This window comes from Sinocyclocheilus grahami, unplaced genomic scaffold (genome assembly GCF_001515645.1).
Source record: "Sinocyclocheilus grahami isolate Dianchi unplaced genomic scaffold, SAMN03320097.WGS_v1.1 scaffold1.1, whole genome shotgun sequence".
NCBI classification, from domain to species: Eukaryota; Metazoa; Chordata; class Actinopteri; order Cypriniformes; family Cyprinidae; genus Sinocyclocheilus; species Sinocyclocheilus grahami.
In genome coordinates, this window is record NW_015505180.1 from 3,040,449 (window position 1) to 3,053,671 (window position 13,223).

At 36.1% G+C, this 13,223-nt stretch overlaps 1 protein-coding gene across 5 annotated transcripts in view; it reads right to left on the reverse strand.

The window, feature by feature from the left end:
• LOC107584776 (MICOS complex subunit MIC19-like) overlaps positions 1 to 13,223 on the reverse strand; it is a 65,916-nt gene that overhangs the window by 15,889 nt on the left and 36,804 nt on the right. For 4 of the 5 annotated variants that reach the window (XM_016271841.1, XM_016271772.1, XM_016271622.1 and 1 more), the window contains 3 exons: positions 11,711 to 11,725; positions 9,917 to 10,000; positions 518 to 588 (listed from right to left, as the gene is read on the reverse strand). In XM_016271841.1, coding sequence (XP_016127327.1) covers positions 518 to 588; positions 9,917 to 10,000; positions 11,711 to 11,725 — 170 coding nt within the window. The remainder of the gene's footprint in view (positions 1 to 517; positions 589 to 9,916; positions 10,001 to 11,710; positions 11,726 to 13,223) is intronic. The other variant, XM_016271693.1, reaches the window with a different exon arrangement.

Sequence of the window (13,223 nt, forward strand, 5' to 3'; positions counted from 1 at the left end):
TCAAAAGAATATAGCGCATGATTTATATGGGCTGCTTTTATAATGGTGCCCTTGGTCTCCATTCACTTCAATGGAAATGAGCAGCTTGGACATTTGGCTAAATGTCTTCTTTTGTGTTCCACAGAAGTCAGTCAGTCATACAGTTTAAAAAAAGAGATATAAGGGTGAGTAAATAATGAAAATGTGCATTTTTGTTTTTAAAAAAATAAATTATTGTATATGTATTATAGTGTGTGTAATCTGTATTATTGTGTATGTATAATAATACTTAAGAGAGAGGAAAAACAACAAAACATTAATGTTCATGCCACTGTTCTGTTCATATGCAAAACATGTCACAAAATAAATAAAAAATAGCATAAAATACCATAAAATAAAACAAAACAAAACACCTGTTGCACAATAATCATAAAGACCCACATAGATAAAGATTACAAAATAATGAATGACAACATGTGGAATATCTGTATTTGGACTTTGAGATGATGAGTGCCAGAGCGTGTCATTCTGAACTCACTTGAACTTGGCGTTGACCTCGTCTGCTGCCTTGTGATAGTTTTCATTGGTCACCTTGTAGAACTGGGCACTCTGAGGAAGGGAGAGATAAAGTATGTGTCAAAAATTAAATATTGTATGTGTTCTTATTCCCTCTGTTGTCTCCTCCAATAAGAACAGTAGATAAGAGTACATTTTAGAGTACATAAGAGTGCATAAAAAGCTCACACAAAAATTCTAAACAGAAGCAGGCTTAGCCCTACTGAGTCTCAACCTTTCGGTGTTGCCAGTACAACAGAAAAAAAAAAACTCAGTTAAAATATAAATTACGATTTTTTTGTTGTCCGTGCAGCACAAAGAGTTTTGCTGGCTTTTAGATTTCAAAGAAGGGACAAAATAAAAAAAGAGGTTCTTAGTGAAGCGTGTCAAGAGTAGGTGGGCAAAAAACAATATCCTTACAATCTGGAATGGACCTTGATAAAGCTTTTATCGATGATTCAAAACAATAACTGACATTTCAAAGAAAATGGGCAAATGTCAGATATATGACTGAATTTGAGGATGTGACAACAAAAACTTGCTCAAGCTACATCCATAAAGAGAGCTCTCAATCAAAGTGAGACAGGTTCATCTCTCATTCACTATCTCACACACACAATCAATACAAATGAAAGGCTACAACCATGAGGATCAATAATTATATCTTAGGCTTTTAGTGAAGCTACTGTATAGCTTCTGATGGACTGCATGTCAAGCAAAAATCATTTGTCCAAAATTAGCTTCCTGCCAAACACACCAATGGTTGGTAGGTAGATAATTTACCATAAAAGACCCTTAATAATATTTACTGGTCAGAAAAAAGTATTATAATTTTATATTTAACATTTATTTACTTTATTAATAAAACTTTTTTAAAAAATCATATCTTAGGCAAAAATAAAAAATAAAAACGTAAAAATGTAATGATAAAAAAACGGTGTGGGGGGGGGGGGGGCTAATGGTTTAATTTTCTTGCCAAGGCAAAACATTTGGCGCTTGTAAGTGTTGATTTGGACCCTTTGTGGAACTACACAGTATTACACTACTGGACGTAGGAAGTTGGAAAGCCAACTTGCACAGTTGCAAAGTTCCAAAATAATGATTTATTTCCCCCTGAGTGGACGTTGACAAGTCTGCTATCAAGCGTATTATTGGAACAACAGTGCTGAGAGTTAAAGACGACATCAGGTACAAGCCTGACTCCGAGGGGCCTAATATTAGGGAACAGCAGCAGTGATTTAAAGAGCATGATGTGATGATGCAGATCTGATGGGAGGGAGTCAGTACTAAGCAGGGCTACACACTCAGAGGGCACTGGCCTGCACAGAAATTGATTATGTGGAAAGTGAGTCGGACCTAAACACACACGCTAAAACTCCATGACCTGAGCAATGGTGTAATTTGGGACGTCTGCCATTTCCCTTGATTGACAGAGTGGGATTATTGCTGATTTTGATTTCCACCCACATACTCTCTCGCGAAACCTTGAGCCCTCATCTTCATCTGCCATAGCAAGAGTAGACTGTAATCAGATGATGATTACAAAACCTGATTTTACACATCTTAAGAATAATTTTCCAAAAATGTTTTAAAAGTTAAAAAAAATATTTTTTTTCAAGCTAGTTTTTTTTTTTTTTTACAATTATTATTATTTAAATTTTTTTGCAGAAGTCATCTCTTTGATGAGTTAGTTCGAGCACATGACTTTGATTTTGCTTTTATTATTAAAACACAATGTCTTATGTTTTGCTTTTATCATTAAAACAGTTTTGTCTGTTGGACCCATAGACTGTATAAAAACATGGACGTTAGTGTCCGTGACGTCAGCCGTAGGGTTCCGAAGAGAGTTCGGCCGTAGCCATCTTGGCAGTGCGTCACAGCACGTCACTCCCAGATAATCGAAGATGGGCAAAGAGACGGGAGCTGGTTGTTGAAACCACGCCCACCTAGCTTGATGGTGGTGACAGCAGTGGCAATCCACCTGTCACTCAAGTGGCCACGCCCTTAATTATGCAGAACTTTAAGGCTTAATATAATTTAAACGGATGAGTTATAAAAAAAATTCACCCCCCTCACAGTGGTCATGAAGGGCAAAATTAGCTATATAGACCAAAATCATTTTTTGAACCAGGCTGTAAACTGCTGTAAAGTTGGGCATTTTAACATGGGGAGTCTATGGGATTGACTCCCTTTTGCAGCCAGCCTCTAGCGGCCAGTTGACGAATTAGAGTTTAAGTCACTTCCTTGTTTGCTTCACCAGAGAGAGCGGGAGGTTGCCGCTTGGTTGGACCACACAACTTTGTTGGTCACACCACATGACTTTGATTTTGCAGACAAAAGTGTTTTAGTATTTAAACGGTTTAATCTGTTGGACCACACACATTTGTTTGTCGCAATACATGACTTTATTTTGCAAAAGTGTTTTATTATTTATTGTATATTTAAATAATGAAATTTAAACACTCTTCTGCTGGTTGCACCACATGACTTTTAAAGTCACACTTCTAACATCATAAAGAGGCTTTGATTTTGCAAACAGGTTTTATTATTTCTTCTAATATACTTAAATCTTCTAATATACTTAAATGTGATTATTTCTTTCTGCAAAATCAAAGTCATGTGGCACGACCAACGAAGTCATGTGTTCCAACTATCTTTTAGAGAGGCCTTGATTTTGCAGCAACATTTTTTTATTTCTTCCTATATATATTTAAGAAATATAATAAAACACTATCTGTAAAATCAAAGTCATGTTTTCAACTAACTAAACACATTTGTCTGCAAAATCAGTTGTGTGGTGCAACCAACAAGTCAAGTGGTCCAACAGACAAAACCGTTTTAATGAAACTTTTGTCTGAAAAATCAAAATCATGTGGCACGACCAACAAAGTCATGTGATCCAACAGACAAAAGTGTTTTGATAGTAAAACACTTTTGTCTGCCAATCAAAGTCATGTGGTGCAACAAAGTCACGTGGTTCAACTATGATATACTGTATGTTATGATGTTGCAGTTATATTACCCTGCCATTTTTCACATTTTTTAAGTCAAAATAAGCCACATGATTTGAGGTACCCTTTCATTCATTGCCTTAGCAAGCACCACTAAAAAATCCAATCCTTTACCTGTTCCACAAAGCAGCTGTCAGACTCCATTCTCACCTTCTGTTTACAGGCATCTTAAAATAAAACTTTATTTAATGTGGGGCACACGGGTGTTATGGACTAATGAAAGAACCTCCTAAAAGTTACTCCTGCCACTGACGGTTTATATAGGTGGTGTTTTGAGAAACAAGCCCATGTTCAAATTAAATCTAGCAGGCTTTGTAATGATATATCTGAGCTGTGGTGCAGTAATCAGCAGGCTGTGTTATCTCTCACAGACCAGAGAGGATGTGGAGGGAAACCCCTGCTGAGACAGCCATTATGGCTCAACAGCACGGCAGCCATATTGGCTCTGCAGTGCACCGGCGGAGGCACCAGACTTTAAGAAACAAATTAGAAAAAAGAAAAGAAAAAAAAGTTTTAACAAATCAAAGCTGGCAACTGCAAACAGGGAAGGAAAGCACAACAGAGGCTTGTGGAGTCAATTCTTCCATCACTGCCTCTTACTGCGGGAGACTGTGAAACAAAACAGATGAGTGTAACTCAATAGCATTGCATAAAACCAGTCCAAGCATGGAAAACATTTTTAGAGTGACATATTGGTGACATTTCAACTCGTGCAGAATGCCATATGGGTTTGAAACGGCATGATGGTGAACAAATGATAGTACATTTTTAAGTATTCAAATTTTTACTATGCTTCTGGCTGTCTGGAAGTAAAAACAAGGGGACATGAGTATGAACGCAAAGCTCAAGCTGTGTCTTGACTAGATAAAACTCGGCTAATTAAATTAACGAGGCCTCGTGCAGAGACAGACACTGTCCCCTTCCAGTGTCTCGTCTACAGTGAAGAAGAGATAATGACCACACACTGATCTCAAATAAAACAACACACTCTCTTCTCTTAACAATGCTGTCAGCAAGCACAGGAAACAGAAAAAGAGTTTTACTTGCAGTGAATTGTGATTTACAGTGGGTATAGAAAAGAATCACCCCCCTTTAAAATAATCACATTTTGTTGCTTTGCAGCCTGAAATGAAGACGGACACATTTTTCGTTTTATCCAGCTGTATTTACTCAGTGCAACTTACTACATCCAAGTGAAAGATATAACACCAACATGTCAGAAAAAAAAAACAGAATCACTGAGTTGGATAAAGGATCACCCCTTTGTGTCAGTATTTTGTTGAACCACCTTTTGCTTTAATTACAGCCTTTAGTCTGTTGGGATATGTCTCTGTCTCTACTAGCTTTGCACATCTTTGCAATATTTGCTCACTCTTTTTTGCAAAAATGCTCAAGTTCAGTTAAATTTGTTGGTGGCCTTTTGTGGACTGCAGTCTTCAAGTCATTCCACAGATTTTCACTGGGGTTTTAGTCTGGGCTCTGACTAGGCCATGCAAGGACATTCACCTTTTTCTCCTTCAACCACTGTGAGGTCAGTTTTGCTCTGTGCTTTGGGTCATTGTCATGTTGGAAGGTAAACCTTCTTCCCATTGACAAATTTCTGGCAGAGGGCAGCAGATTTTCTTCAAGAATTTCACGGGATTTTGCCCCATCCATTTTTCCTTCTATCCTGAGAAGTGCTCCAGTCCCTGCTGCAGAGAAACACCCCCATCAGAGGATATTTACACCTCCATGCTTTACTGTAGGAATGCTGTTATTTGGATGGTGAGCAGTACTGGATTTCCGTCAGACACATTGTTTGGTGTTGAGGCCAAATCATTCCATTTTAGTCTCATCTGCCTCAGAATCTTCAAGGTGCATTTTGGCAAAGCTCGGTCGTGACTGCATGTGACCTTTTTTTGAGGAGTGGCTTTTTTCTTGCAACCCTCCCATACAAGCCACATTTGTGGAGAATTTGTGATATTTTTGTCACATGCACACAATGACCACTCTTTGTCATCAATTCCTGCAACTGCTTCAGTGTTGCTGTGGGTCTCTTTGTAGCCTCTCTGATCAGTTTCCTCCTGCCTCTTTCATCCAGTTTGGAGTGACATCCTGATCCAGGGAGGGTCTGTGTGGTACCAAATACCTTCCACTTCTTAATAATAGACTTCACTGTGCTTCTAGATTTTTTTGTATCCATCTCCTGACTTGTGCCTGTCCACAACTTTATCCCAGAGATCTTCTGGCAGTGCCTTGCCAGTTGATTGTTTGCTTCAGTTGCACTACCAAGGACTGAAATGCTCCAAGAAAGCTCTTTTCATGCTGAGCTGATCAAAATGACCACAGCTGATCACAGTTGGACACACGTTTATTTATTTATTAAAAATAAAGTTTAACCAAAATAATTACAATTAATAAAATGCTTACCTTTTATTACATAATAATAATAATAATAATAATAATAATATATAATTACACATAAAATGTATTTTGTAATCCCAGAAAATACACACTTTACTACCAGATTCACATTTGGAAAATAGTTTTTTGTTTTATTTTGTTTTGCTTTGTAATTGGTGGTACAACAAAAGTTTAATTGATTCTTAAATTAATGTTAAAATATTACAACAAAATATTGTGTTGCATTTTTTGGTCTAGTATATATAGTTAAGACTGTTATAATAAGGGCTGTTGTATCTTCAAAAATAAAATAAAATAAAATAAAAAATTGTATAAAATTATTCTGAATAGTAGTCAGAATTACAGATTCTCAAATTTTGTAACCATATCTCATAACATTGTGTTGCGGGTGCAATGCACTATGGGAATTGTATCACTGAGACTGATTGGCTTGGTATGCGATCAAGGTTATGATGATTTTCTTACACATTATCAAGCCAGACCATAACAATGAGAAAAAGAAAGAAGTGTCAAAGAAAAAAAAGAACGACTTCTAATTCTGAGCAGGCAAACATACAGCCAAAGCCACTGCAGTCAAGTGCCCTTGAGGTCATTTAAATTCCATCGATCAGGCTAAAAACACTGTATTAGCAGCTTTCTTCAACACCTCAGACTTCAGCTCTCCACTGTGATCATGGAGCATTACGAGAAAGACACAAAACTACCAATAACACGATTGGGGGGGGGGGACTTGTGAAAAAAAAAAACAGAGCGCTCAGTTGAAATATGAGATTGTTTTACAGAGAGTATTGAGTGAAAATCACTAGTGAATATATACGTAGAGTACATATATAGATATTGTTTCAGAGGCAATTTGAGTGGCCGCACCAATAAGCAGGCTGGAGGTGGCAGCCGCCATCTCAGAGCTGTGATGGGCTGTCAGACACAAGCCACTGATAAACGAGCAAACTGAATTGAAAGAGACATGTAATATATATCAGCGTTTTATACTCTTCTCTCTCTGTATCTCTCATTCGCTCTCTTTTTCCTTTTCGCTACTGATACTGTTACAGTCCAGTGGCTAGAGAAGGAGTAGAGAGGAGAGACCAGGAGGAAACAGTACAATAGAAAACACCATAATAACGTGGTACTGTATATTCAAAATCAATCTATTGCTTCCCAGAATGATTTGCGAAGTTGCTGCAAACAACATTTTTTTAGTCACATTCTTCCACTGCTTTTTTGTTATGTGAAAGATTTTCAAGAACATACTGGTTGCTCTTTTCCATGCAAACACAACGAATGGCCACAAAAAGGACACAAAGCTCCATAAAGTATTGTAAAATTGTTCCATACGACTCATGCTATATTACAAGTCGCCTGAATCTATTTCTATGAGAAATGGATGTAAATGTAAGTAATTATTTACTGAATATCTTGATTTCTGTCGTATCTCTCCTTAGCATGCTGATCAATAGCAATTTAATTCAACATCTGCAGCGAATAATAACACATCTTTGGCTACATATTTTAATGAATTATTATTTTTATTATTATTATTATTAATATTTCAATATTTTATCAATATTAATATTTTTAAATAAACAAATAAAAATCGTATTCAACAATTGTTCATATAATTTTTTTAAAAGGTCAACATTTTCAGTGAATAATACGATTACATCTCTGACTATTTTAATGAATTATTTTTATTTTCATTGTTGAAAACAAAAAATATTATTATTAAATGAAATATTAATTTTATAATTTTTTTATTTTCTATTATTATTATTATTATTACTATTAACACATACTTTAACTCATCTGCATATGATGGTTCTTGTATATAGAATATCCTATGATATACTGTATATATGGTCCTTAATCTTTTCTAAGCCAATATCTTGGGTAAAACCCAGAGCATTTATTATTTATGATGTCTAACCAACAAATCCTGATATGCAAATCCATTGGGCTCAGACACACTAGTGTCCAGCTGAGTGTGTCTCTCTCAGAAGGGCTGAAGTCTGTGTATGTGTTTGTGAATATGTTGACACAGTGCCGGGAATACTGAACAGAGATCGTTAAGTGATTGATGAAGCTGCGAGTGATCAATAACTCCGCATGCAGAGTTGAAATGGTCTGAGAGCTGTCCTTGTAAAGAAACAGAGAGACTGGGCTAAAGCTAGCTGCCGTGTGCAAGATCAGCTAGTTTCATGGACATATGATAAGTCTAATCACTGACTTAAATGGAGCTTTAAAAGAATATTCTGGGTTATTTTCTAACCTAATGTCAATGGACTGCATTTGTGGCATGCTGTCAATAACCACAGACTCATCCTTTTATTGTGTTTAAACAAACAGAAAGCACAGTTACAGTAAATCAATCATAATGGAAGCTTTTTAGGACTAGACTGGTCCAGATCAGCACTGATTTTACTGTGCATTTAGACAACATCATGTAGTGTAATGTAATTGTGTTAAGTGCAGGTGCTCTGCTAGTTTGTTGCAAACATGTTTTTGGTTGTTTCTTCAACAACAAAACTGTATAAACACACACACACACACACACGTATATATACACACAGTATATATAACCATTAAAAGTCTGGAGCAAGGATAGAAAATCATTCTACATAAATAAAAGTCATTATCCTTGAGTTGTTTCAGACTTTTAAATGTAAAATACATAAAAAATTGGTGTCATTAGCAAGACGAATCTACCATTATGTTCCAAAATAGATAAATAAATAAACATTTCCACCACAGAATGCTACTAATAATAGTACATAATTTTAGATTTATGAGTGTTTATGACATTTTAGAAGAAAACAAACAAATAAGACAGAATTCTCCTGTTGCGTATATATGCCCAAAGTTTATTTTCTTACAATCTAACTTAAAATGCTTTTAAAAGGTAAACCCACAAGGCCTAAAAGGTGATATGAAAGTAGGTGAATTGTAGATTAAATTAGTTGAATGAGCACCAAGAGAGATGTGACCCTGCACCACAAAACCAGTCATAAGGGTCTATTTTTCGAAATTGACATTTATACATAATCTGAAAGCTGAATGAATAAACTTTCCATTGATGTATGGTTTGTTATGGTTGTACATGACAATATTTGGCCGAGATACAACTATTTGAAAATCTGGAATCTGAGGGTGCAACAAAATCTAAATATTGAGAAAATCGCCTTTAAAGTTGTCCAAATGAAGTTCTTAGCAATGCATATTACCAATCAAAAATTAAGTTTTAATATATTTACAGTAGGAAATTTACAAAATATCTTCATAGAACATGATCTTTACTTAATATCCTAATGATTTTTGGCATAAAATAAAAATCAATTATTTTGACCCATACAATGTATTTTTGGCTATTGCTACAAATATACCCCAGCGACTTAAGACTGGTTTTGTGCTCCAGGGTCACATATGGTAACAAAGGGCTAAACTGTTTGAACACCTATGGACACATAACCTACACTTTAAAATGGCTCATCACCAGAGATGGACCATTTTTGCACACTTTCACACCCCCTTCTGGGAGCTTAGTATGTGTATGTCCGTTTGAGGACAGAGAGTCTGAGGTGAGGAGAGGTGGATGCCTCCCATCCCAGAGGCTCAGAGGAGGATCTGACCATGAGCCGCAGGTGGGTGTCAGATTGAGGACACAACAAATGAGCGAGCAAGGTTGCCGAGGGGCCTCAGCCACACATTACAGATCAAGACAGCCTGCCTCACCATGGTATTGTAGAGCAAGACAGCCTGTCTCACCTCTGCCTCTATATAACACCGAACAGGCTGACTCACATTCTGCCTCTATAGCTCAGGACAGCTCATCTCACATTCTGCACCGCGCATTAGAGAGTTACTGTCAAGCGTTACGGTTATCAAATGGTGTTAGTGATAATGCAGCGCTTTAGTGTTCATTGCTATACATTCAGGAATTGTGGATAATGTAACTGCAAATGTATAGGTCATACCCTTTCCTTCAGCTTGGCCACTTGCTCTCTGTAGAAGGCGTCCTGCTTCCGGAGCTCTTTGTCTCTCTCCTCCAACTGTCTAGCCTATGGAAAACACACACATAAACACACAATTGGATTCAGTACAAATTCAGTACACTATAAAGGAAAGAAGGAAATTTCCATCAATACTAGTAAAGTTATTTTTTTCCTTCCAAAAGTTAGTACATTTGTTTAAACATTGGATATCATAATATGATTATTGTGTGTCATTTCCAAGCGGTAATATATTTTAAAGTGTAAAAACTTTAAATTATTTAAAGTTTTATTCAAATTATAAACTTTTATTATTAAATTGTGTGTATTTATGATACATAAAGTGCTAGATATCAAATTAGCCTTAGGAAGACAAAACAGACTGCCATTTCATTCCAAAAAATTAAAATAAAAGACCCCCGCAGAATGCTATTAAACATAGAAATGTAATAAATAAGCGTTATTTCTTATACTACAAACATAGTGCTACAAACATAATGTATAAAAATAAGCTAAATAATACATAATACATGGAACATATACTAACAATAATTTTTACATATTAAATCTTAAAAAGGTATGTTTTTTAGCTCGAACACCATATTTGAATATATGCCAACTTATTTTGAGATTAGCAGTTAAATATGACTTAAATGTCTTTTCACAAAGAAGCTATGGAAAGACTTGGAATATGGCACATATGGAGCACTTTCATGGTGCTTTAAATCCTTTTTTAGCTTGATAGCCTCTGGTCACCATTTACTTTTATTGTATGGAAAAGATTCTGTTAAATGTATCTTTTTGTGCACCATGAAAGAAAGTCCTTACACATAGCAGCACAGTAGATATTCTCTATACTGAAGAGATGCACAGAGTCATTATGGCCTCAGGTTGCTGGTATTGTGAAAGATGACACAGACCTTTGATTATTCCAAGGGCATCAGTTCATGACAGGGTTCATGTGGGAACGCTCACTAAAACCATCTCTGTGTGGTACAAGCTTAGCGCGTGTGTGGATGTAAGAGACAAAGCGATAACATCAGCAGTGGAAGAATAGAGAATCTTTATGGCCTTATCCATGATTCTCTGTCCTATCGCACATACCTCTCCCCCTCCGTCACTTCTGACCTTCAGCTACTGGAAATGACCCTCGCTAATTTATAACACACTCAGAGAGGAGATATACTGACAGCCATGTTTACTGATTTTAATATTTTTATTTATGGCTTTAAAATGTATAGGACTTTTTGATCGATATATATATATATATATATATATATATGTAAGTGTGCATAAATGATCTGCTATCAACTCAATACATACTAAATATTAACCAAATAATACATAATATTTCAATAATTTGCTTTATCAGATCACTATTAAAATTTTTTTTTGGGGGGGGGGGTTTGGATTATGTTATGTTGGTCATCTTGAACTTGTGCTACCATGTAGCAGCGTGTTTGCAGCATCATGCAAAAGTTCTCAATTATAGATAGAACAATTCACATTCAGCCATGATTAATTTATTTCATAGGCAAAAGTGCCTCAACAATGAGAAAAAATTTCTTAGCTGGTGTACAAACACAATGGCAGGAAATCAAATGAAAGAAAAATGATGATTAGAAAAAAAATGCCAGCAGTAAATCACAGAAAAAGAGAAAGAAAGAGACAGAGAGAAAGAAGGACAGAGAGAGAAAGTCTTTTTAGGCATGCGGTACTGCCGCAAAAAGCAGGTTGAGACAGATATGGGATGTATAAATCAAACCTCTTATGCCTTACCTTTCTCTCCATCTGCTGGAGTGAGGGAGAGGAAAGAAAAGCACATAAAGAAAGAGAGAGAGAGAACAGCAATTTAACGATGAAGTTCCTATAATTATATTCAGTATTTAAAGGCTGAAGTTCGCACACGCACACGCACGCACGCACGCACACACACACACACACAAACTGCAGTGTGAAGCAGTGGGGTGTTTGCTGTAGTGCAGGGACACAGAGACCGCACGATCAGCTCTGTGTTATCAAACACTGTCGCAAGGTGAGGAAGAGCTCTTCGCAACAAATCTCATCTAAAATCTAAACCCTGAAAATCTGATCTAATCTAAATCTAATCAGAGCAGAGCGATCTCCATCAGTGCACGCACGCACGCACACACACACACACAAACTGCAGTGTGAAGCAGTGGGGTGTTTGCTGTAGTGCAGGGACACAGAGACCGCACGATCAGCTCTGTGTTATCAAACACTGTCGCAAGGTGAGGAAGAGCTCTTCGCAACAAATCTCATCTAAAATCTAAACCCTGAAAATCTGATCTAATCTAAATCTAATCAGAGCAGAGCGATCTCCATCAGAGCTTAACTCCAGCGCTCATGGAGGCCTGTGCCGCTGATGAACTTCCCTGACTCAAATATATATAAACCCGCAGGTAAGTCTGCCTTGATTTCTAGGTCACTTAGAAGTGTTAATAATCCCAAAGAAAATTAAACTTCTTCATCTTCTCATACACAAAATTCTCATTCATTTTGTTACGGGAAAGGTAACATTACCACATGACATTATTAAACTACACTTTTCTATAGAAGATTTGCTATCTGCTTGGGCCTTAGAGGTCTTTGCAAGGGCATTTTTAAGTGACTGCTAAGGTATTCTGATTTGCTTTTGTATGTTTCTATGTTTTCTAGATGGTTGCATCTATGATATTTTGGTCTCTAAATATTGTTCGGTTCCATCCTTCAATGTAAGTCTACAGGATTTTAATGCGTTGCTCATACAAAATCATAAAATATGCAATAGAACAACATTTTCAAATAATAAGTGTGTGATTTCTTGTCCATCGAGAGCCCTGCAGCAAAGTGTAACATTTTTGAAATATCCTTAACCATAAGCAAACACCACTAGTTTGACATTTCATCCCCTTACCAGGGTTTTTGTAATTAACTAAAACAGGAAAAAACGAATTGACATTACTTGAAATAAATATTAAATAAAATAAAACAGAAAAAATTATTTTATTTCAACTAGTTGACATAGCAACATTTCTGATTTCTTTTAGTTTACTGTGAACTTACTGTTAACTTGATATACTGAAATAACTAAAACTGAAATAAAAAACACCAAAAAACAAAGTTACTCAAATATTAAATAAATGAAAATGAAAAAAAATATTTAAAAAATGACTGAAATATCTGTAATATTTTCGGTATGAAACTAAAATAACACAGCCTCTTACACATACACCAAAATGACTAATTATCCACTGAGATGTGAATGGACGGTGGCCATTAGATATCAACA